General features: G+C 43.2%; 1 protein-coding gene and 1 long non-coding RNA gene across 2 annotated transcripts in view; one reads left to right on the plus strand and one right to left on the minus strand.

The window, feature by feature from the left end:
- The window catches only part of LOC127481837 (uncharacterized), a 56,522-nt gene extending 35,974 nt beyond the window's left edge, over positions 1-20,548 (minus strand). Inside the window, exons 1-3 of the long non-coding RNA XR_007908340.1 lie at positions 20,421-20,548; positions 15,481-15,548; positions 14,330-14,551 (exon numbers count right to left, since the gene is read on the minus strand). This is a non-coding gene — a long non-coding RNA (uncharacterized LOC127481837). The remainder of the gene's footprint in view (positions 1-14,329; positions 14,552-15,480; positions 15,549-20,420) is intronic.
- Positions 1,011-24,151, plus strand: TKT (transketolase). Its single transcript, XM_051811552.1, has 14 exons — positions 1,011-1,244; positions 6,054-6,171; positions 7,474-7,587; positions 8,267-8,364; positions 10,022-10,213; positions 11,026-11,144; positions 12,809-13,002; positions 13,596-13,760; positions 14,357-14,513; positions 18,742-18,872; positions 20,179-20,262; positions 20,441-20,534; positions 22,142-22,264; positions 23,848-24,151. Exons 1-14 carry the CDS (start codon positions 1,138-1,140, stop codon positions 24,033-24,035), a joined length of 1,884 nt encoding a protein of 627 aa, XP_051667512.1. The 5' UTR covers positions 1,011-1,137; the 3' UTR covers positions 24,036-24,151.
- Positions 24,152-24,631: the final 480 nt, after the last annotated feature.

Raw genomic sequence — 24,631 nt, forward strand, 5'->3', positions numbered from 1 at the left:
TTAATTTGCCTAGTTAAGTCTGTAGCTCTAATCACATAGTGTTCAGAATTGCTAGAGAAAATGTATTTGCTGCAATATTTAATGCAAAAGACTCCATATTTGTCACATTTTTTAACATATATTATGGAAATATGAATTGTTTCCTGGAAGGAAGCCACATGGGGTAAGTCTGTTACTGTTTCTCTAGACTGTGTGGAGGAAACAGGTCACTCTTAAGGTGTGGGATACTGTGAACATTCTTTTACAGACAGGAACAGACCCTTAGCAACAGTTTTATTGAACAGGGGTTGAAGTGAAGAGGTTGAAGGAGCTGATCCTGCCCCTCCACTCGGCCCTGGTGAGGCAGACCTGGAGTCAGTTCTGGGGTCCTCAGTACGAGAGACAAGTAGCTCCTGGAGAGGGTCCAGCAGAGATCATAAAGATGATGAGAGTCTGGAGCATTTCTCCTATGAGAGATGAAGTAGCTGGGCCTAATTGGTCTGGAGAGGACTGAGGGGATCACATCAATACGTATAAATGCCTCAAAGGTGGGTGCCACGAGAATGGTACCAGACTCTTTTCAGTGGTGCCCAGGACCAGGACGAGTAGCAATGGCCATAAACTAAAACGCAAGAAGTTCCACCTCAAGATGAGGCAGAACTTTACACTGAGGGAGGCAGAGCAGGGGAACAGGCTGCCCAGGGAGGGTGTGGAGTCTCCCTCTCCAGAGACATCAAACATCCACCTGGACGCGCTCCTGTGTCACCTGCTCCAAGTGACCCTGGCAGGGGGGTGGGACTGGGTGATCTCCAGAGGTCCCTTACAAACCCGAACGAGTCCGTGACTCTATGAAGGGTGGAACACAGGAGCGCGGGTCCACACCCGCACCCTGCGCTCAGCGCTCCCCTCCAGCACGAGGGAAATGGCGCCCGCGGGCGGGGCTGGGGGAGCCGCCGGGCCCGCACAGCCCCGTCCGCCCCTCCCGCGGGCGGGCCCGGCCGGGGGCGGGAGGCGGGAGGCGGCCGCCCCTCGCTGCTCTCTCCGCCCCGCGCTCGGCCCGGGTGAGCCGCGCCGCCGCAGCCTTCGCGGAGCCCAGCCCCAGGTGCAGCCACCGCCGCCCGAGCCTCGCAGCCGCCGCGGCCCTCCCGCCTCGCCCCCATGGAGGATTACCACAAGCCCGACCAGCAGACGCTGCAGGCGCTGAAGGACACGGCCAACCGGCTCCGCATCAGCTCCATCAAGGCCACGACCGCGGCCGGCTCCGGGTGAGGGAGGGAGGGAGGGAGGCAGGCGGGCAGAGCCCGGCCGCACACCGGAGCCGCGCTCCCGCAGCCCGGGGCGGCATCCGGGCTCGGGATGGGGCTGGGAGGGGCCCGGGCACGCGCCCGTGTCCTGGGGCAGAGGCCCCGCTCCGGCTGTGCGGGGATGCTGCGGGAGCGGCGGGGATGGGGAGCGGGGCAGGGATGACCCGGCCACAGCCCCGCACCCCCCGCGCCGCTGGATGCGGCGGTGGCACATCTGGAAATGGCGGCCGGGGCCGGGGGCTGCGCGGGCAGAGCCCGCCCGGGCCGCGCCGGGCGCCGGTGCCCGCGGGTGTTGTGACTGCGAGAGAGGCCGGGAATGCTAAGTTGGTGCAGGACTGGAAACCAAAGAATTTGTGCCCGAGGCGCAAGCGGCTTCTTTTTCATTGCGTGCCCGTCAGTTGGAACTAATTCTGTACAGAATTTCAAGTGAGCCCAAGTGGGATTATCTGTGCCATGCCCGCGGTCTCCAATGGGCAGCTTATTCAGGCCTCTGGACAGGATTTAGTGTGGGCTCTGATGTGTGCAGATTCCAGGGTTATCCTTCCTTTGATCGTGCTTTACCTATGGAAAAAAAATCTCTGCAAACAATCCTCTTTTACTCATATAAAATTAAAGCCGTTTTTTCTGCTTGAATAATGTATTTCAGTACCTCCATATAAAGTGCTGGCCTTTTTTTTAATCTCTCCCATCTTGTTGCAATTTCCTCCTTTGGACCTCTTTGAAACTGGCTGCAGTGTTTAAAAAAAAAAATTTTAAAAGTCTGAAGGAATCTCTTGGGTGCTGAGGTTCGTGTGGAGAAGGGTAGTATGTAAAAGGTTATAAAGCTTCTTTGAATTGCCTTACAGTCTCCACCCTGTGCCTGGCATGAGCTGCCTCACATGGCAGAGAAACTGAACTTTACTCGTTCTGTTTGCAGACAGCGAATGGAAATGCTCCTGTGGTTCTTCCTGCGAAATGGGGTGTTGGGACGCGGGAAACCTCTCGGCCTCCTTGGGGGTGGGTTTTTTGGGTCCAGTCTGGAGAGAGAAGTGCTGGATACCCAACAGCTGCTCTTTTACTTCTTGATTTGTTTCAAAGCTGCAGTGTACAGGCATTATTACACAAGCCTGTGTGAAATTGTAGGTAAGAAAAATTGTGCTAAATCTGCTTAGTAGAGCTTGGGCTTCAGTATCGAGCTTCTAGTATGTATTTTAAGCAGGCCTAGGGATGCGTGGTATTACTTGTCTTATCGGCAGATAAAATTATTTCTCTGCTTTGTCTGATATGCTGTTGAAGGATAAGGTTCATGCTACAGCCTCTGCTTCTCTTCTGTGGTCCATGGAATTCAGCAGTAAAACCATTCCCATCATACTGATGAACAGACAGTAAAGTATTTTTTCTCAAGCTTTTTATTCCCGGTTCATGTGTGCTACAATACCGAGTCCTTCTTGCACAAAGGCATTTCATTAATCCCTCTGGTTTATTCTGCCACTGGAGTTGTGTAGTCTGAAATTATTACACAACCTGATAACGAGCAGATTATGAAAGATGGACTCTGGAGGGAAGGTTCTGTTGGCAAGTCATTTATTTTCTTAATAAGATTTGATTGCCAAGATGATGGTGTAGTAACATACCTAAAAGACAGTCAGTCTGTTGTGGAGTTAGACAAAGCACACGTACTTCTAAAACATCTGTACATTATGAATATGTTTCCCAAAAATTGAAGGAGACAGTACACTTTGATTAAATTGCTGGTGTGCACCAAGAATACGGAAAGATGTTTGAATGCAAGTTAAATAGAAGCTCACAGTTAATTAAAAAAATAAATTGTTTCATGCTTGCTTTGACTTTGGTAAGGAAATTTGTGTTTGTTGAAGGTGTAGTTGGTAAAAGCTGAAGGAAATACTTCCAGTAAAAGCACTTCAGACAAAACAGGACCTGCCTACTACTTTCAAGGAAGTAATTTCTGTAAAATGTGGTGTGCATTGCAACACAAGTGGTGCTGTGGTAGATCCGACACACCAGTTCTTGCAGCCTTTACTTGTCCTACCTTTTGTTAAAAAAAGTACAGCCTTTGCCTGGGCAAGAGCAAAGTCGGTCTGATCCTGAAGTTGCTCAAACACATCACTTTGAGTGCTTCACCAGCCGTGGTGGAAAAGTTCAGTGAACTGGAAAAAAATTTTGTGTTTAAAATGACTTACGTGGGCAAAAAATTTGATTGAGTTAGTTGTAAGGATTGAACATACTTGCTTTGGGGCGTGGAAGAAGGTGGGTTTTTTTAGATAAGTAGTGCAGACATTTCCTTCAGAACATGTGGAGTCTCTTCTGTAGCTGATGATACATTTTTACAGTTTTGAAACAGTTTTTGGGCTTCCTAGAGGTGGCTGGTTACATTCTTAAAAGTGGAAGTTGTAAGAGTTTCTTAAGAGGCAGTTAAGTTTCGTAAGTGTGGTGTGATCACTTGTTGCAGATTAGTTTTTCTTCAATTTTTTAGCTTTTCTCTTGGACTCAGTGTTCCATTTTAACTTTCCACCACAGTCCTTTTTAGTTGAAATGTGGACATGTGTAGATGGAGATAATTGATGCAGAGTAATAAAAAACACCTACGAAACTACTTTTTTGGAGTAATCATCTTACTCTTGGTTTATGTGGATCCAAGATTTCAGTGTCCCAATGGACTTCAGTTTGGTTTCCTCCTGAAGGGCTGTATTTCAAAGTTAAGGCTTCAGTAGGACCTTTCAAAGAGTAGTAATGGGACCAGCACCACGAGGTTCTGGGTTGTTCATCCATCAGGATACAGTTGATTTTTACAATGATTTCTGATATCTGATAAGCAGTTAAATTTTTGGTTATTTCTGATAGTAGGAATTCATGTAATTACCTGTAGCTTTAACAAGATTTTTTTTTTTTTCAATTTTCAGGTAATTTATTAAATTTTTCTGCTTTTTTTTTATTTCCACGCGCTACCATTTTAGGTGGTTTAAAACTTTTTTTACCAAGACCAGGAGTTCATAGAAGTATGGTTAAGTATAAAGTTAATAAAATTAAAGGAATGAAAGCTTTAAACAAGCATGTAAGGCTTCTTGATTAACTCAAACACATAAATATTTACTAATATGTTTGAACCATGGTTTAAAGCTAATTCTTTTGTTTCCCTGTGTGAGTACTTACTAAGGGATGGACACTAACTGTAATTTGTATTTTGCTAGTGTTTTGCATGTTTTTATTCTCTTATTACAGCACCGTTGGGGATGTTGGGAGGGAAGGTTTATTACTATCAAAAGAATATTCTGGTTAAAGTTCTAGTGAAAGTGTTGTCTAATCCTAACATGCATGGTAATGTACATGTGGGAAATGAAATGTGACACTTTCATAGTCAGTTCGTCCTGTTTTATAAGTAGGGTCAAATATTTTAAGAATATTGTGTTAAAGATGAAAAATATATGTTGGTAAAAGAGAAAGTGAGATGAAACTGCAAGTTATTTTCAGCCTTCTTACTGTTCAGCATCCACTTTCCTGTACTTCAGTAGCAACAACTGATATCCAAAATGATCCTATTTACACCAGTAAAATACGAAAAATGCTACTTTCCACATTTAATAAAGATTTTTAAAGAGCCTCCTTACTCCTTTTAAGCTTTATTGCAACTGAAAAGCCAAGGCTGGTGGTCAAGTAGTGCCATCCCTTCCAGGTGCATAGCAACATTGATCAATATTTTAATTACAGTAATGTAGATAAATAAAAGTAATTATATGCCCTTCTTTTGCACTTCAAATGAAATATAAAACTCGTTATTTGCCACTCGAAATAACCCTTTTCAGGGAGTTCTGTATTTGCTTGTTGGTACTTATTGGCACAATTGCCTCTGGGGCCTGAAATGGGCCTATGTGTTTCTAAGGCAAGTTGTAGTTGAAGTATTAATTCATGCTGCTGTTGAAGAATGTTCCAAATGTTATCCCAGATAGTTCAGTGGGAGAGACTATCTCACATCACAGAATCACAGATACTTATAAATGTTTGATGAACCAACTAGTACCATATTTCAAAGTGATAGAGATGTTCTCCCAGCCAGAGATTAAGCAAGTTAGTATTTTATAGCATGTATCTGGGTGTTTACTGGAGACAGTAAATTTCTGAATCCAGTTTCAGTAGAAGATGAAATACAAGAGTTGCATTATTTAATGCCCTCTTTAGAAATCAGAATTTTAATTCTGTCAGCTCTAACATGGTAAAATGAAGTGGTTCCTGTGTTATACTATGGTAAATGTTCCAGAACTTTCTGCAGAAGTTAATCTGGTGTTACCAATCCCTGCCTGTGCATCAGGGCCTGAACAAGTCCTGGTGCCACACTTTTAATTCCTTCACTCAGTGAGTGGCTCAAGTACTGTGGAAAGCTGCCCTTGTTTCCTCTGCATCCGTGTGAATTTCTGTGGGATAAATCTGTGGAGTCTGATTTCAGGCCCAAGGTTGTACAGGTTCCTGTGCTTCATGGTCACCCCTCAGGGTGGTGGTCCTTGGCATGGAGAAGAACAGAGAGCTCTAAAAGATATGTCCTTGAGCTGTCAGCAGGGTCTAGATTGAGCATCCACTTCAACTAGATAAGAGGCTCCCTTTGTCTCAAAGTACAACTAATTTGCATTGGGGGAATGGCAGATGGGATGTGTTTTCAAACACTTCAGGTTGTATATTTTAATTCTGAGGAGTTGGGGACTGGTAAAGTGATATTTTAAAGATATGGGCCTGAGCAAACAATAACAAGAAGTGGTAATCTTGGGTCTTCTTGACTTGTAGCCACCCTACATCATGTTGCAGTGCAGCAGAGATTATGTCTGTGCTGTTTTTCCATACCATGAGGTACAAAGTGCAAGACCCCAGAAATGCCAGCAACGACCGGTTTGTTCTTTCAAAGGTAAATAATAACTGTTTTGTGATCCTGTTCACTCTGCTAGGAAAGAGCTGCCTGTCTGTAGATTAAGTTGACTGGTCTTCCTTGACTTGTGCGTACTTACACTTGCATCTGCACAGAAATTTATTGGAAATATTTGAGAGCTTGGAATTGCTTCAGAAAGACAAATAAAAGTTGGTTGAATTAAGATGTAGCATAACTTAAAGATGGTTTGAAAGTGACTGTATAAAGTTTCTTGATAAGTCTTCGCTTTGTTCTAGTGTTAAGTAATAAATGTTATTATATTGTCTATAAAATCTATCAGGATACATTAAGGTCTGTTTTATTTTGGCATAACCAATTTTCTAACAAGGCAGTCAGCTCCTGTGCTGTCCTTGTTAACTGCAGCCCTGCTGTTCTGCCTGCAGCCACATCCCAGTGGGCACTAATTCCTGCCAGCTTCTCAGGGCAGTTAGTGAGTAGTTTGCATTCCTACTGTGCCAGGATGATATTAAAGTCAGTGCTACTTCTGAAGCCACTGTGGGTTAGAAAACTGTAAATCTCATGTCTGGGCTGGCTGTTAATGTTTATATCCCCTTTTACTTTATGCCCTTAGAAATCGCAGGGGCATTTTGATCATATGACATTAAGGCAGGTGAGGGGCCTTCAGAAAACATAACTGTGTAAAACATGGCACATCTCTCCTGCTCCACTGAGACAGAATTCTTCATGTGGTGGCTCAGAGTAGTGCTGTGTAGCCCATCATGTATGTTCTGGCAGTGGATATAGCAACTGTTGCCACTTCTGATGCCCATTCTAAACCAAGGAATTTGGTAAGAAGCAAGCAGCTGATGCTGAGGGGGTAAAAGCACTGAGAGTTGCTTCTTCATGTTTGCTTTACCTCTCTAATTAATCAGGGTCTCTGCCCAGAGCTGCTAAATGGCTTCAAACCTCTGCATGCTCTTGTGACTCCTGATGGCTCCAGGGTGGAAGATGACTGCTGCTTTAGAGTTATCATGTTGGACCTGGCCACAAGGGTCTGAGGGTATAAAGCTTAAAACTTTGCCTGTTGTCACACACTGCATCTTACCTGAGTACACTGAAGAAGTTCTAGGGGGATAACACTTGCTCATTGATCTGGGATGCTCTAAACAGGGGTGTGGGAAACTTGGAAGCAAGCATTAGTGTGAATGTTGTGCTGTAAAAGTATTTTATAATTCAGTGTTACAAGAACACAGGAACCTGATTTCAGGGTTTGTCAGCTTTGTATTGATCCTAGGAAGTTGTGAAACTTGTGCTTTGTTTAAAATTTCTGTTTCTCCCTAGGGTCATGCAGCACCAATTTTGTATTCTGTTTGGGCAGAGGCTGGATTTCTACAAGAAGGAGAATTACTGAACTTGAGGAAAATTGATTCTGTCCTAGAAGGACACCCAGTTCCAGTAAGTGCTTGTAACCTTTGATATAAAATGATGTTTTCTGTGAAACAATAAGAGCATGTATTTTATGGCAGTTCTTGGTTGCCATCTGTACTGTACAGGAAAGATAAAGACTTTTAAGAAGGATGATGATACTTACGGCTTCACAACTGAATTGGTGTCTGTGTTTGAGTGAACATGTAAAAATTACCTTTATTGTTGTAGTAAAGTTCCCCCACAGTCCTGCATGTCAATATTTTCCATTTTAAAAAAGGCTTATGTAAAGTTCCATCCAGGCTTTACTTGTCCTTTAAGCAGCTTTGAGGTATTTCAAGAGTTTACATCCAGTTTTGTAACCTCGTTGGTCTTTCCATTCTCAGCCAGTTAGTTGTTTCTTTTGAAGAAAGTTGATCCTTTTTTACACAAAATCATCAATTCTTAACTGCTGCCATCCAAAGCATAGCTGAGAAATTTGTGGCCATAGTTACCATTCCCTTTCAGAGAACCTGGTTAGTTTGTGACACTGACCATCAAGGTACACACATTGCAGAGAGAGAAGGATTTTGGGGCAAGATTTAGAGAGACTTGTATGTTGTTATGGCTGAGAGGCTGCATTTTGATGTATGTTGAACCATCTTCTAGCACTGGAATTTAGTTCCTTTGTTTCTTAATTGTAAAATAATTGCTCTCTTCTTATTCTCAGAGACAAGCATTCACTGATGTGGCTACTGGATCCCTTGGGCAGGGTCTTGGTGCTGCATGTGGAATGGCATACACTGGCAAGTTCTTTGACAGAGCCAGGTAATTCCATCTTCATATTTTATGATTATAGGCATTCAGTGGGAAAATTTTGTGAAAATAAATCCTTAGTCAGGGAAAAACAAAACTACTTTATTCTATTCTCCATTCCCAAATCTAATTTCAAATTCAGGTTTTCAGTGATAGATTACGAGCCTGGTAATTACGAAGCTGTTGCCAGCGAAACTACAAGGGTTTAAAGGTTAACAAGAATTAGTGCATATGTGTGTTCCTGTTGTAACCTGACAGCATTGCAAGGTAGTATTCCTGAGTAGAGAAGACAGTAAGTTGTTGGAACAGCCTCTAACTCCCAGAGAGTAATTGATAGCCATGTTGAGGCTGGACGTGTCCCCTTAGAAGAACGGCACAAGCCAAAAATGTGTCTGTTCAAAGTCAGATGACAAATAATGGAGAACATTAGATAAGGAACTGTTATGGTCAATAATAACATCATTGGATCATAAAGTAGGTCTCCAAAATGTTATCAGAAAGGCACTCAACTCCACAGAGACAAAAATGACTGCTTCTGCCATTTGTTTTGTGCACAAGAAAAGAAGATGTCTAAAGGCAATCTGTGTGAGGAGGAAAATAGCCTGATGTAGTTGATGTATTTTATGTGACAGTTCTAGTACATTCGAGCATAGGCTGCCCAGTTAATGTGTCCTACACTTCACTAGCTTGAAATCATTTCTGTGAAAGATGACTTGCTGATTTTAATTGAGTTTAACAGATGCTACGTGTGGAAAAAATCTAACCAGTGCTTACATGACAAAAGGAAAAGGTGGTCTTGCGTGCAGCACTGGGGAGCAGCTTCAGTGAAAGGAGTTCAGATTTAGCCGAAGGCAGGTGGGATTCAGAGCAAGATTCTCTTACAGCTTAATGTCTAGTAAGAAAAAAATCTCCAACAGCCATCTCGATTATTTTGTTTTAAAATTGTATATTTGAAGGCTAATTTACTATTCTGTTTTAATTTTAGTGGGTAATAAACATTTACAAAGCTTTGTCATCCAAAAAAAAGAGAGTGGTAATAGAAGAAAAATGCAGGGGATGAATTCTGCAGGGATGAGGCAGTGCTCCTGCTAACTGAATTTTACCTGAATAAAAGGCTTAGTGTTTAGAGAAATAGTCTATGAAGTCATATCGTATTGGTTATCTTTTTCCTGAATTCTGAATTTGGTTATGCAGCATGCTTTAAACCATAGCTGAATTCATCCACAGTTTAGAGTTGCCTGAAATTCAGGTGCTGGTTGCCCTTCCAGAGAGTCCATGGTAGGAAGGAGGAAGCAGCCAGTAACCGTTCCTGCATTGTTCAGATCCTGCTGAGTCACAGTGACAGTGTTCAATGGGCCTGTTCAGTCAAGCCTTGCAATGGGAGGCTTAAGACTTGAATTTTTTGAGACAAAGGTTTGGAAGGCAAAGCAATGTTTCTCATCTTATTTTTCTAATGTGTACCAGCTCAAAAATATTTTAATTTGATTTGTCTAAGATTACTATGTAATGTTATCTGAGGTGAATGCATTGAGCAATGGGAGTTGAGTTTGGGATAGAAAAAAAGCAGTGAATTCTCACTCTGAATTGTTTAGAGGGGGTTTGGTTTTTTGTTTAATGGTGTTTACACATCAAACTTAATTTATTTTCATTTTTTTTTAATTTCTTCTAGCTATCGAGTGTATTGTCTGCTTGGAGATGGAGAGTTATCTGAGGGCTCTGTTTGGGAGGCAATGGCCTTTGCTGGCTTTTACAAGCTGGATAATCTCGTTGCCATATTTGATGTTAACCGTCTTGGACAAAGTGACCCCGCTCCTCTGCAGCACCACGTGGAAATCTACCAGAAACGCTGCGAGGCCTTTGGGTAAGTGAGGGGAAGGAGCTCAGGATAATCTCTCAGTCCAAACTGTGTGTTTTATTTGCTTCTCAGAATTGTTCAAATGAGCTTTCAGCTCTAAAGGCTGCCATCACCAAGGAAGGTGGTCTTTCGTAATCCCTGATATTGGTCGACTTAATGGGTACGGCAGGAATATTAAAAGGGGCAGAATTTGTTGTTTAGAGGAAAAATAAGACTTGTTTACTCAGATACATTTGTTAGAGGATCTTAAAACTGTTTTTATCATATTAAATACAGATTTTATGACTGTGTGACCACATGTACTGTCATAGCAAGTAGAGCAAAAATACAGCATGGAAATGATGAGAATTCTTTGTGTATTGGCTTTCATTTAGTTTCATATTTCTATGTAGATGCAAAACCCATGATAAAAAACTGTCATATACAATAGCAGCCATGCAAATTATGATGGAGCATTTTTTTTTTTAAATCAGCTTCCATTGTCAGTTTTTATCTTATTTCTAGATGTTTGATTTGCTCTTGTTACTAAAAATGGCCATTATATCTGAAGAAATGTAGGATAACTTAGTTATCTGTGGGCTGTGAATTTTGCTTGTAGCTGTTGATGCCTCTGTGACTCTTTTTTTATTATAAAAAAGCGACTGTGGTATTTTTTATGATATCAAATAAATGCTAGTTTGTGTTTCTGGCACACTTTGGGTCCCTTAAAAAGACACTGCATTGGAATGGCATTAGTATTCGTTATTGTTATTGCTGACTCCCAGAGAGTGTCACATGCTAAAACCCTTTAGAAACAGTTGATCTGTTTGTGTTCTTAGCTGGCATGCTATCATTGTGGATGGACACAGTGTGGAGGAGCTTTGCAAAGCCTTTGGCCAGGCCAAACACCAGCCAACAGCCATCATTGCAAAGACTTACAAAGGCAAAGGCATATCAGGTAATAAAACATCTCTTGCTGTGCAGGCTCATGTGTATGATATGTGCATGGTACTGCAATAAAGGTGCCATTAGTGAAAAATAAAGAAGTTTAACGTTTCATACATTGGAAATACATTGTATCCTGTCAGCTTTTTGACTTGATAATCCTTCCATACAATCTGAAAACTCAGAATTTCACCCTATTGTCTCCTTCCTTTGTTGCCTTTTCTTAAGGAGGACAATCAGCCTGAGGCTTCATTGGAGGCCGGCAAAGATGTGACTCAGTTCTTCATGTTACCAGGGTGCACTTGGACTGGGCTGTTACAGCTCCCTTGTTGCAGAGCAGGATTTCCTCTGCTGGCAGCTGTTCTTGAGTTGTTACTTTATAAAAAGTCTTTTCTAGTCTGGAAGGTGGCTGGGGACAGGGGAAACATTGAACCGTATGACTTGCTCTTGAAAGTTGTCCTGGTAAATGAGGGCCACTTTCTTGGTGTGCCCTTGATCCCTAGACTCACAGAGACTACTCTGAGAAGGGAGTAGCTTTGTCACAGAAGGTCCCTGTTCCCTGTGTTGCAGGTGGCTGGGTCTGCTGTTCCCACAGGCAGTATTTTCCAATGCATGGAAAATAAGGAGCAGTGTTGCAGTTACAGCTTTGACAAAGCTGCATGAGACAGGGTCCATCAGCTACCAGGTCATACTGCAGCTGAATTCTTATCTGATGTGGAATTCATTGAGATAGAGGGTACAGTAGCCTGTAGAAATTATTTCACAGGTTAGCAGCTGTTTGAGTTTTTTCACAGTGTCTCTAAGATCCTTCGGAATTTTTACATGGTGTGAGACTCACATAAATATCACTGTCCAGGGGACAGGTGTGTACCTGCACATCTGAGCAATAGCAGGCAGAAAGTCTTTCAAACTCTCTGCACTTCTCAACACCATTATTGCTGAGAAAGTTACCATGGTTCTTGCAAGTGAGATGTGTCCCAGCTAACAGAGCCTTGTATCCATGGAGTGGAGTAAATGCATGTTCAGTTGTCAGGGGTTGCCGTGATTCTCTTCAGCTCCAGCTTTCAGCAGCACTCTGCGAGTTTGCCTTTCTGACCAGATAAATATGAATAACAGGAGTGAATATGTTCATTCCTTTTCTTTGAGTAAGCAAGCAAAATTCATTATTCGGGGTAACTTGCTCAGGGAAAGCAGTGTATCCATTAGAGAGGTAATTTGGCTGTTAGTGCCAGGTGCACAGAGAAGAGTCATCAGAAACTATTAAAATAAAGCTGTAAAACGTCAGCTTTTTGAATTAGACAGCTTGGTTAACTGTTGTTTCAAACTTAACTGAGTTTGTTTAATCAGGCCCAACTGTTAAATTTCATGTGAAATGTTCACACTGATTTACTGATCGCTTCCTGCCACACTTACAGACCAGGTCTGTTAGGTGCCAATTTAAAAGTAGAAGACACTGGGATTTTGTCACAAGTTTGGAGTAAATTATTCCTCTTATGTGTTTAAACGTGTCTGTCTTAATATAATTGATTACTATTGTAATTGTTTAAGGAATTTCTTCCTTGGAAGACAATATTAGACTGTCATACTCCACTGCACTTACCTGGGTAAAATCTGCAGCTAAAAACCTAGATTGTTTTTATACTTTTCTTACTTGTAATGTGATTTTTAAATACACAGGTGTTGAAGATAAGGAAAGCTGGCATGGAAAGCCCCTTCCAAAAAATATGGCTGAACAAGTAATTCAGGAAATAGATGATAGAATCCAAAATAAGAAAAAGCTTTCTCCGGCCCTCCCAGAAGAAGATGCACCTATAGTAAATATTAGAAACATTAAGATGCCATCTCCACCAACTTACAAAGTGGGAGAAAAGGTATTCCCTTCTTTTTCACTGTTTGTCAGATATTTCAAAATGTGAGACTGTATAAATGCATGGCAGGAGGTTTTGTGTTATCCCTTCCCACAGTTTCAACAACCCACCTCAGCAGGCAAACACCTGCTTCTGTGGTGTGAGACAATCAACTCACTGGCTATTGAAAGGGTATATTAAAATAGGAAGACTCAAATCACTCTTCTTCATTTTGTGACTATTATCAATTATCTGAACTACTTTATGTGCATTTAAAATTAAAGAAATTCCATGAAGTTCAGTGAATTTCCATGATTAGAAAGCAAGGTTTTAAAAATTTCCTAGCTGGATTGGTAGGGAGTTGCCAATTCCAATACATTAGGACACAATGTGTCCTAATGCTGCATTGTGGTTTTCTTTTTCCTTTTCTTATTTACTCTTCTGTGTGTCACCGTTCTCATATGTACTTTTGATACTGCTATCATTTAAAATGCCCTTGGCTGTGTTTTGGTTCTGATTGTATGTTCATAGACTTAACGGCAAAACAAAACGGGAAGGAAAAAAATACCTGTAGAAACAGAAAGTTCCAACAGCCCTGCTGTGTTTTCCTTTCCCAGTGGGCTACACGCAAAGCTTACGGGGTTGCACTGGCAAAACTGGGCCATGCCAATGATCGAGTGATTGCTTTGGATGGGGACACGAAGAACTCCACCTTCTCAGAGCTCTTCAAGAAGGAACACCCCAGTCGCTACATCGAGTGCTACATTGCTGAGCAGAACATGGTAACTGCCCTCCTGCCTTTACCAAAGACTGGTGTTGCCAGGCAGTGAGTCTCCATAGAGTGGGGTTCTAATACTTGCTTGTCAAATAAATATATGGGGTAATTGTAGCAATAAACAATTTAGGAGTCTTGTTCTAGTTTCCATTTTGCTAAAGGAGAGCCCTTTTAGTAAATACCAGTCCAAATAACACAGGTAAATCCATTCCCTCTCGGTAATGATAATTTTTGCCCGCTGGAGATAGCAAAACTGTGTCCTTTGGGCTGAAAGTGTAAGCTTTTGATCCAGTAAAAGAAAGGGGGATAATTCTTAAAGTTCAGTGAAAGGCTGTTTGGAGCAGATAGAGAAAAGAAGCTGCCAGTAAGAATCAACAACAGCTAGCAGTTGAAGCAAGGAGCAGAGGAGATGCAAGAGGATAAATAGTGGGAGAGCAAGTTGCTTCCTCTCCATGTTGGAAAAGCCAACAATTAGGAGCAGGACTGGACAGAGACTTTTAATCTGCTAAATTTTTAGGGCAAGGAGTCCCACGGATGGACGATGTCTCAGAAACAACTGATAAATGAGGAACTCACTGTTCTTGTACGTTCTCCCTGCTCCAGGTGAGCGTTGCAGTCGGCTGTGCCACTCGGGACAGAACCGTTGCCTTTGCCAGCACCTTCGCCACCTTCTTCACGCGGGCGTTCGACCAGATCCGCATGGCCGCCATCTCCGAGAGCAACATCAACCTCTGCGGCTCCCACTGCGGCGTCTCCATCGGTGAGGGCACCTCCCATCCAGGCAGGGGTGGTCATGCTCTGGGGAGACAAGCAGTGCTGTAGCTGGGGTGCTGTAGCAGTGTGACACTGATGGCAGGAAGTCATATTTGCAAATTCACTTTTGTGAGACGCAGTGTTGTATTTAGAAAGAATGAGGCAGATTTCAAGCCCTCACCTGCTTTTTTTTCTCTTTGGCCCGATGAAAATAGGATTTTTTCCTACAAGCTTTTGTACTGTGCCAGTAAAGACTGATATAAAGGGATTTGATGGAAACTGAGGAGTTTAGATTCCTGTTCATCTTTGCAGTCATGTGCTTCTATTTTGTTTCCCAGTCTCTAAAGAGAGAAACTAATGATACTCTTCTTGCCCAGATGCTCTTGTCTATCAATCTCAAAAACCCTTCAAAGATCACCAGTTTGAAATAACTGCTTCAATGTATCTCAGTACTTTTTACTACTGGAAGTGTCCATGCATTGATTAAAAAAAAACCAAAATCTCTAAGTGTGATGAAACAGGAACTGTGAAGCTGTTATGTAATTTAGGTAATTGAATCATAGAAAGGTTTGGGTTGGAAAGGAACTTAAATGTCACCTTATTCCAACCCCTCTGCCATGGGTAGGGACACCTTCCCTTAGACCAGGTTGCTCAAAATCAGGTAGGATGTCCTGAATCACCTCCTGTGCTCCATGTGCCTTAGCACAGCTTCTAGGAGGATCTGTTCCAGGATCTTCCCAGGCACAGGGTGGTAGCTGGTAGTTCCCAGGGTCCTCTCTTTTCCCCACTTTAAAACTGGGTGCAGTGTTTCCGTTTCTCCAGTCACCAGGGACTTCACCTGACTGCCATGACTTTTCAAATATCATGGAGAGTGTCTTGGCAACTACATCAGCCAGTTCCCTTGGGACTCTGGGATGCATCCTATCAGCTCCCATAGATTTACATATGTAGAGGTTCCTCAGGTGGTAATGTACCTGATCTGTTGGGGTTTAATCCCAGCTGGCAACCAAGTACCTCACAGCTGCTCTCACAGTCCCTGCCCCTACAGTGGGATGGGGAGAACAGAAAAAAACTCGTGTTGAGATAAGAGCAGTTTAGTAATTGAAACAAAGTAAAATATACTATTACTACTACTAATAATTGTAAATAAAAAAATAACCCCCAGGAAAAATAAGCACACTACAATTGCTCACCACCCACTGACTGATGTCCAGCCTGTCCCTGAGCTGTGATCAGCCACTTCCAGTTAGCTGTCCAGGCTGTGCTCCCTCCCAACTTCTTGTCCACCTCCTCACTGGCAGACATGAGGACACTGAAAAGCCCTTGACTTAAGGTAGACAGCACACAGCAACAACCAAAACATCAGTGTGTTATCAACAGTATATACCAAAGCAGTGCAGCCTGAGAGCAACAGGCTGAGGGCCCTTGCCAGCAGAACCTTCCCTGGTCTTGGCTTCCCATCCTAGCTCTTTGGAACACGTCAGATCATATTAGGGTTTGACTTTGGTTTGAGGAAGGAAGGGAGTTTGTTTGGTTTTTTTTTAACATAAATGTGTAGACATCACCCATGAAAACAGGAACAGACTTGCATACCAAGAAGGAAAATGCAAGTAGACATTCATGCTTGAAAAAGTAGTGGGTATTTATAGGGAAAACGAAAGGGAGGCAGAGCTGACAGGGGTAGTAAATGAAGGCTCTCTGCATACATCACTTTTGCAGTTGATTTAATAGTTCTGGCTGGCAGTATGGTTTGGAGAAAACTTGGAGGGTTTATGTTTAAAACAAAATAGTTAATTTGACCTGTAATATTGGTAAAGATTTAAAGATACTTTGTAAATGTGTGTACTATCACCCAGAGCCTCAAACTTGCTACATATATATACTTGATATAAATTTTCTGCTGTGTAGAATATACTGTAGTAGTGGAGACTGTATGTAGAGTGTATCAGATTATGGCTTTTGTATGTCATTAAGGGAGGGATTCTTTTACAAGTCTCTTTTCTTGTTAAAATCAGTCCTCCCACCTCATCATAGTCTAGTTCAATCCAGTTTAAGACTTTTAGCAAGCAGCAAAGTGTGTTGGGGCAAAAGCCAATTAGTTTTGGTCTTTGCTCATTTAAGAAGATAAAACTCATTTGAGCTACCCAAATTGTCTCCTAGAACTACACTTCCAGGTTTCAATTTTCAGCACTTGGAATGTTCTGCTGGGAGCTGTGATTGCCAAGTGCATACTTGGATTTATAAAGTCGTTGGAATTACAAATCTCATTCAGGCCTCAACTTTGATTTTCAAAAAAGAATTTCAACCCAGAGTTGAAATGCAACTAATATAAAGAATTGCATAAAGTTTATATAAGTTTTACAACTTATATAAAGAGTTATAAAGAAAATTACTCAGAGAAACCGTTGAGCAGTTAAAAAATTCAATTTTAAATGGAAGGGTATGAATTAAGTGTATGTCCTACTAGAACTTTGGGCCTGCATGGAATTCAAAATCTGCATGGAATTCAGAATCTGATCTGGATCTGTGGTGAAAATTGAAGTTTTATGTATGCAGTTCTAGGTAGACCTGGGCTTCTACTGCACTGAAATTTGGACCCATTACATTTATGAGAATTGACCTTCTGAACCTGTACTAAGTTCACTCCTAGACCAATAGTGGCTGATGGACCGAAACATTAAATAAGTTTTAAGGTCGTAAGAGAGTAATGGAAAAATCTGTATTTTCCAAAGTGAATATGCAAGGAAAGAAATCATAGTGTACATCTGTCAAAAATAGAAATATCAGTTGTTTAGACAGTTTTATATCCTGGACATTTGATACTGTTTATATTAAGCACTCACTTTTTTTATTAAGCTATGAATCGAGGTTTTGAGAGTTATTCTCTCTTTTGATCTATGGTACTCTAAAACCGTGTAAATTGGGATTTTCTTAAAGACTTGGGGCCAAACAACTTAGTACTACTCTGTAAATTTCTGGTATGAGCTATGAGTGCTGGTGGTATTGGCACCACTGTAGCAAAAGCAGGAAAAGCATGATACCTTGGATAAGATTCGAATTCAGGTACCTGATAATTTTATTCTTCATAATTACACTTTTCTTCTATGTCTGCATTGTGTGGGTGCATTTTAGGAAAGGCAAATGCCCACTGAGATCCCACTCATTCACTCAAGAGTGCACACAGATTTAGAAGCTGATGTTGAGAGGTTTTTCTCATGTCATGACTGAAAGCAGAGAAGCTCTCCCTGGTTGGTGGTTACTTTACTAGGCATGTACAGTGGCAGAGTTCAATGCTTGATTTCTTTAACATATTTAAAGTTCTTCAGAGTTTTGTGCTGCCCTTATGAAAATAGTCTCCTCCTTCCTCGTGAACTCGTCCTTCTTGACTAACAGGTAGCGGGTGCATGTGGGAAGGCTCATGGCCCTGCTGCTGCAGGCTGGGACATGACTGGATTCAGAGCTCTTTGCATGGCTGGTTTGGAGCAGTGCCATTCCCAAAGCTCCCTTACATAAGGTCACTGGGGGCGGGGGGGGTTGTGGTGGTTGTTTCTTTAACCATGGAAATCCATGGCATCCAGCACGTGTCCTGGCTAGGGATTCCTTTCCATGGATCTGCAGGTTATGCCATGAGGCGCTCGAGTTGTTAAATTAACAACACGGATGCCCTGCTGCCCCTTAAAACACCTTGTTATGGTATTGAAAAATGCATACATACCCTTCATTTAATCTTGAAATGAGCCCAAGGATTTGAGAGCAGTTGCACCAATTGCACTCTCCATTTCTGATGGAACACATGCCATTCTCCTTTCACATTTCCAGCAGTTTAAATCTGGAGGAACACTTATTGACAAGTATCAATTTTGCTTGTGTAGCCTCAATACATGTAAATCTGAAGATGCTCAGATATCTCGTGACCCTCTTTCTGTATCTGTACCCTTCCAATTTGTTGTATTCCTTTTGTGTTGTTTTATTGTTACACTTTATTTCCTATTTTTCTTTTTAATCCCAGCTCTCTTTCTTTTTAGTCTCTTTCTATCCTTATTTACTGTTTAGATGGTTCCAAGTTTAAGGAGAAGATGATTCTTTTCTCAAGCAGGTAGACTTGCATGTCGTGTGTGTGCCTGATTTTATACTTTTCTCTTTTTTGCCTGGTTTACATTGACCCTCACTGCTGTGTTGAGTGATTGCCAGAAATGTGCACTTGCCCTTTTGTAACCCTGGTTTAATTCTTTCAGGTGAGGATGGGCCGTCTCAGATGGGACTGGAGGACCTGTGCATGTTCCGGGCTATTCCCAACTCCACTGTGTTTTATCCCAGTGATGCTGTAGCCACCGAAAGAGCAGTGGAAATAGCTGCCAACACCAAGGTTTGCATCACAGTATTTCTGAGCCAGAGAATAATTCTGTCTTTTGTACTACTCTTGTTGCTTCTGGCACGTTTCTTGCACGTCTCTACCCACATAAATTCTTTCAAAGGCTCCAGTGTGGCAGTGGGATGTTTTCTATGCAAGGAAAGGTTGCAGACATTCTCTCCAGGCTAGTGCAGAATGAACAGTCTGGAATGCTGTGGGCCAGATTTAGGGAGATGTAAATGATTACAGGGCAATTGCAGTTTGAATATGTACTGGCTCAGAATAAGGTTAAGTGTAACTCTCTTAGGTATCAGCAAACTTAGAAGTGCACTCCCAGTACGACGTCTCTGGGGTCAAAATTGAAGCTGGATGTGGAAAGATAAATTCATCTTGAGGATTTTGATCATCAGGTGCCTGCAGGTGGAAGCTCAGGAGTCAGGTGCTCTGTCAGTCTAAGGCTACAGCTCCTGGGGGCACTGGGAGCTGGGGCTCACACGAGTTCCCAGTCCCACGGGCCACCCTTTGCTCCCCTGTTGCCAGTGATGGATTGCAGTTAAATTGAACTGTGGCTGAAGACAACTAAGACTTCCCACTTGGCTGTGAGAGTTTCTGATCTCTCAGACCTTCAGCTTGGACATAGCAATGGTCAAATGCCATGGGCAGCACTGGGTTGGATCATCTCCTTAATGTAGCAGTATTTCTTGAGAAAGGAGCAAATAATTTGAAATTTTTCAGTCTTGCTACTACAGCTTTTCAGTGAAGGAGTGTAGAAATTTGGAGTGTAACAAATGTAATGAACAGTTTGTGACAAAAAGATGGAGGGTAGGGAAAGGAGCGTGAGGGAGAGATTAAAGTACAAGTTTGTTCTTCTTGAAGGGCATCTGAACATTAACTGATGGAAAGCATTTTTCCTTTCAGCCCAGCCTTTCTTCTTTTGCTTTAAAATTGATAAGAATAACATTTGCACATATATGGCAAGCTTCTAAGATTCTAATTAACTTGAGTAGGATTCTCCATTTCCATGAGAGAACCAAAGAGAAATAAAGATCTTGGAGTCAGAAAGGAAATTGTAAGTTATCAGTGTGCTCTAAGAGGAGGTGAAGTGTTTTGTGATGTTTGAAACAAGCAGCTACCAAAAAAGGACTAATGGGAATTGGTGGGGCAGGGGGGAGTTAACTCAGTAGAACCAGAGGTGACATAGAAGGATGAACACTACACAAATAGAAAGTTGGTTTGCTGTATTTTTTTCATAGGGTTTACCGACTAGAATGTCAACACCTTTCTATTTTTGTAACTTCTCACATGTTTACTTTGGAAACAGGGCATTTGTTTCATCAGAACTAGTCGTCCTGAAAATCCTGTCATTTACAACAACAACGAGGACTTCCATATTGGACAGGCAAAGGTAAATATTGCACAGATAAACAGAATCAGAAAAAATATTCACTGATCTTCTTGTAAAAGCCCTTTTCCCTCTAAAGCACTGCAATGCCAAAGATTTGATCTTTTTAATAAAATCTCTAGAAATGTAAAAAAATCTGTGAGATTTATTGTTAAAAATACCTGGACATGTTTTCTTGCAGGTGATTTTGAAGAGCAAGGATGACCAAGTGACTGTGATCGGAGCAGGAGTCACTCTGCACGAGGCTCTGGCTGCAGCAGAGCAGCTGAGGAAAGGTGGGGCTTTTTTCCTTTTCTGTCATTTAACACAGCAAAAAAAAAAAATCAATACCAGTCAGCCTAACTGCTCACCCTTTGTACTGGTAAACATTAATGAAACTGTTCTAGGCAAGTAGTCAATCACATGGTACCCACCTGCCAGTCTTGCCTAAAATGGAGTGGGGTTTAGTTGTCTTAGCAGCATTAATAGCCATGAAAATTGCCAAACTGACCAGATCAAGGTCTTCTTAGAACTGCTAATCTGTGTGATAGTGCGCTGGGCAGAGGCTTGCAGACAGCGTGTGAGAAGCAGGAGTGCCACATGGTCACAGCACAACGGGCTGCAAACAGGCTGGGGCCAGGGACCAAACCACAGCCTGTCCCCGTGTGCCAGGACACTGCCCCGCAGGACACGGCCCGGGGTCGCGGCTGCCCTGGGCTTCTCTGAGTGAATGGATCAGCTCTGTGATAGCCTGGGAGGAGGCACAGGTCCACTGCAGTGCTCAAGTGCACTGACATCTCACAGCCATGATAATCCTTCAGTGAAATAAGAAGAAAAAGAACCCGTGAAAGCCCCATCTGTGAGTCAGGGGACTGCACCCAGGAAGAGATTACAAATAGCAGGAGATAATACAGTTAATGCTGCCCGTGGCTTACGGGGAGCTTTGTGTGCAGTGTCTGGGTGGACTGATGCTTTGTCATGACCTCGAGTCACCAGCCTTAGGACATTTTAAAAGTTGCATTTTCAGAACCATTGTTACTTTTCTGCATTTTACCATGCTTTGCAATGCTCTGCTGATTTTGAAGTGTGAGTTACCACCTCTGGAGAGATAATCCCTCAAGGCAGAGGCAGTATCTAATACCCAAAATGTATTGGCTACTAAAGAGCCTTCAGTCATAAAACTGTGACAATAGGGCCTCTTCATGTGTAGGAGTTGAGCCAGTGTTCAGCTCCCCAGGGTCAGACAAAACCTCAGCAATTGCTATTCTTTATAAACAATTGCCATTTGTGTGCAGTTTTAACGAGCCATCTGGGCCTGCCTTATGAGCACAGAACAGATCCTGGGTTTGGTGCCAACCTTAAGGGTGCCCCAAGCAGGGCTGGGGCAGTTCAGACAGACATACCTGGGACGTGGCAGCCTGCAGTGAAGAAAAAACTCAAAATGCCTACAAAAGCAAAGAATCAGGAGGAAATTATGCCTGGCTTGACAGTAAAGTTAAAGGTAAAATAAAGGTCCAGGAAAAAAATTGCGGCTGACAATCTGAATAAGGAGGGTTTTCTCTGAGTGGATTCTGCTCTTACCTGGGGGAAGGCCAGTTACATGTCTTGCTGATGGGCACTCCTAGTGACCTTGAGTCACTTACCCAAGGCTTTTCTGTCTTGTCTGTGAATGAATGGATGTTACTATGGATATATATGGATATTACTATTTCACAAGAAATGGAGAAAGAATGCATACAAAAAAAATTAGGGTTGGTTGAGTTCTGTGGTAGACAAGCCATAGGTTCAGGTACCTGGGAGTTTTCATAATGGTCTAGTAGGTCACAGTGATTGCCTGTGCCACTGGCATTGTCCTGCATGCTCCACATTCATGTTGCAAATCATTTCATTCTGTTTTCTGCAGAGAAAATCTTCATCCGTGTGATTGATCCCTTCACTATAAAGCCCCTGGATAAGAAGACAATACTTGAAAGTGCAAGAGCAACCAAGGGCAGAATCATCACTGTTGAGGACCACTACCATGAAGGTGAGCAGGGTCCAGGAGGTTACAGCTGTCAGGGACTGGAAGCTCCCAGCAGAGGAGTAGGGGACCTGATGCTGTTGTTCCATTAAAGCCAAAGAGAGATTTCAGCCTTTTTTGTTGCTGTTAGGATTATCAAGTGACACTGAGGGTTGAAAGTTTCCTCAGATGCAGTGGTTTAATCAGGGCTGCCTTTCTGATGCCCTTCTGTGCTTGGTCCAAGTGAAGTCTGGATTCGTTTGTGCCCAGTGAAATTGTAAATTCCTGTTGTGCTGCAGGGGCTCTGCACAGGAGTGTTCTCTGAGTGGCTGTACAGCAGCTGCTCTGCAGGTGTGAAATTGCAGGAGAGACCATTGCTGTGCAAACTTCTTAAGTATTCCCTGTGTCCAAAAGCTTGGCTCCATGTTGCCTGAAATCAGAAGTTTTTGGCAGTTTCTGCAGTCCCTCTGGGATAAATTCCTCCCTCTTTCTTCTCTGCTGTTGTAGATGTCTACTACTAGAAATTAGTAGATATAATTATGATAATATTGCTTACCCTACTTTAAGGTGAGCATCACTCTTGCCAGGTACCTGAAGTGAGCTAGATCTACCATAAGTGCTGGATACAGCATACTTTTGTTCCAGACTCTGGATGGTGATAGGTCACTGAACCTCATAATTTTCAAGCTTAGTGTTCAACTCTGGACAAGTATTATACTGCAGATTTGCAAGATGGCAAATCATGACACTGTGAGGTGCTGAACAGGCTATTTAAGCTCTCTGGAGCAGGCAGGGCAGGGCAGGGCAGCTGTACGAGCATCAGAACCCTGAGTGTGTTGCAGGCCCCATCAGGCTGATCTTACCAGCTGCCCTGCAGAGGTGCCCCTGGCTGCAGGCTCAGTTCGACTGGTTACATCCCACCATGCCCAAGCTGTGGGAAGGCCTCCCAGATACACCCTGACTGAAGGGCAGCACCAAGGTGTCTCTCCTACCAGGTCCCAGAGCACGTGCTTTGGACACAAGTCACATGTTTTCTTCTTCCCTAGTACTCTTGCTTCCAGGGTCTCTCCTGCCTCCACGCAGTTCCCGTTGCATCCTTTGTCCCTGTCAGTGATAGTGACTCAGTGTGAGCTGAGCTCCCAGCAAAGGTTGCAAGTGTGTTACATAACCAGAGAGGTGCCCAGCGGCACGTACAGCACTGGGGAGAGATGGAGCTCTGAAATGCTACTGAGATTGGTTGGAATTTCAGCACGTTAAGTACACTCCTAAATACTCTTCAGTCTAAATGTATTTTTAAACCTATCCCTCGGTGGCTGCTGCCGAGGTGCTGAGAGCTTGCTGACACTCCTGTGCCCTTGAGAGGCAGGTGTGTCTGGCTGCTGATTGGGAAGTACTTCAGAAATGTCAGGCTGCCTGTCCTCGAAATGCCTTTGATACAGGGAAAGGTTTTCATTTCACACTTGGCCAACTCAGATACACGTGATTGGTGTTTTCATAAGCCTGGGGACCGAGGCTGTACGTTGCAGGGCCCTTTGCTCAGGCACACACAGAGCCTGTGTGTTCCCTGCTCAGATGCTCTGGTCTAGGCCGTGTTTGCCCTCTCTCCGCAGGTGGCATCGGCGAGGCCGTGAGTGCCGCGGTGGTGGGCGAGCCCGGCGTCACCGTGAGCCGCCTGGCCGTGTCCCAGGTGCCCCGCAGCGGGAAGTCAGCGGAGCTCCTGAGGATGTTTGGCATCGACAAGGATGCCATCATGCAGGCTGTGAGGGCGGCCGTGTCCAAGTCCAGGAACGCCGAGTAGATCGAAGCATCTCGTGCTGTGTTACGGAAGAGCTTGTTCGGAGAGGTGCTGTCAGTACAAGGCAGGCAAAGGTGCTTTATGTAGAGAGTTCTAATAAAAATACCAGCTTAAAAAACCTCCTGGGCTTTCATCCCTTTTTTTCTCTGTGGGGTTTGGTGTGGTGGGGTAACAGCTGAGTGTTTTCAGTCCCTCCTCTCTGTGCTGCCCCCCAGCCATTTAAAGCCAAAGGCAAGGAGGAAGTACCTGATGTGCTGGGAAAGTGGGGATGAGGGCCAGCATAGCACTGGGAATGAGCAATGAGCCCTGGGCTCAGGGAGGACATGCTGAATGGTGGTGCAGTGAGCACAAGCTCATGAAGGAGGTTGAAACTTTTCATAGGAACTTGTATTTTTGAGTGCTTGGCCAGTGCTGCAGCAAGGGTGACGCTGAGAAGGACTAAAGGAGGATCTGGAAGAAGGGCAGGAAATTCCCAGGTACCCAAGAGGAAGCAGCTGAACGTGTAAGTTGCTTTTTTTCTATCAAATTGACTTTTCTCAGGTGAGCTGCTCTAAGCTGGCTGAGCATTTCATTTTGCATAGTGGGATGCACTGGGTCAT

This window comes from Manacus candei, unplaced genomic scaffold (assembly GCF_025592945.1).
Source record: "Manacus candei isolate 608988 ecotype Guabito, Panama unplaced genomic scaffold, ASM2559294v1 h1tg000082l, whole genome shotgun sequence".
Lineage (NCBI taxonomy): Eukaryota > Metazoa > Chordata > Aves > Passeriformes > Pipridae > Manacus > Manacus candei.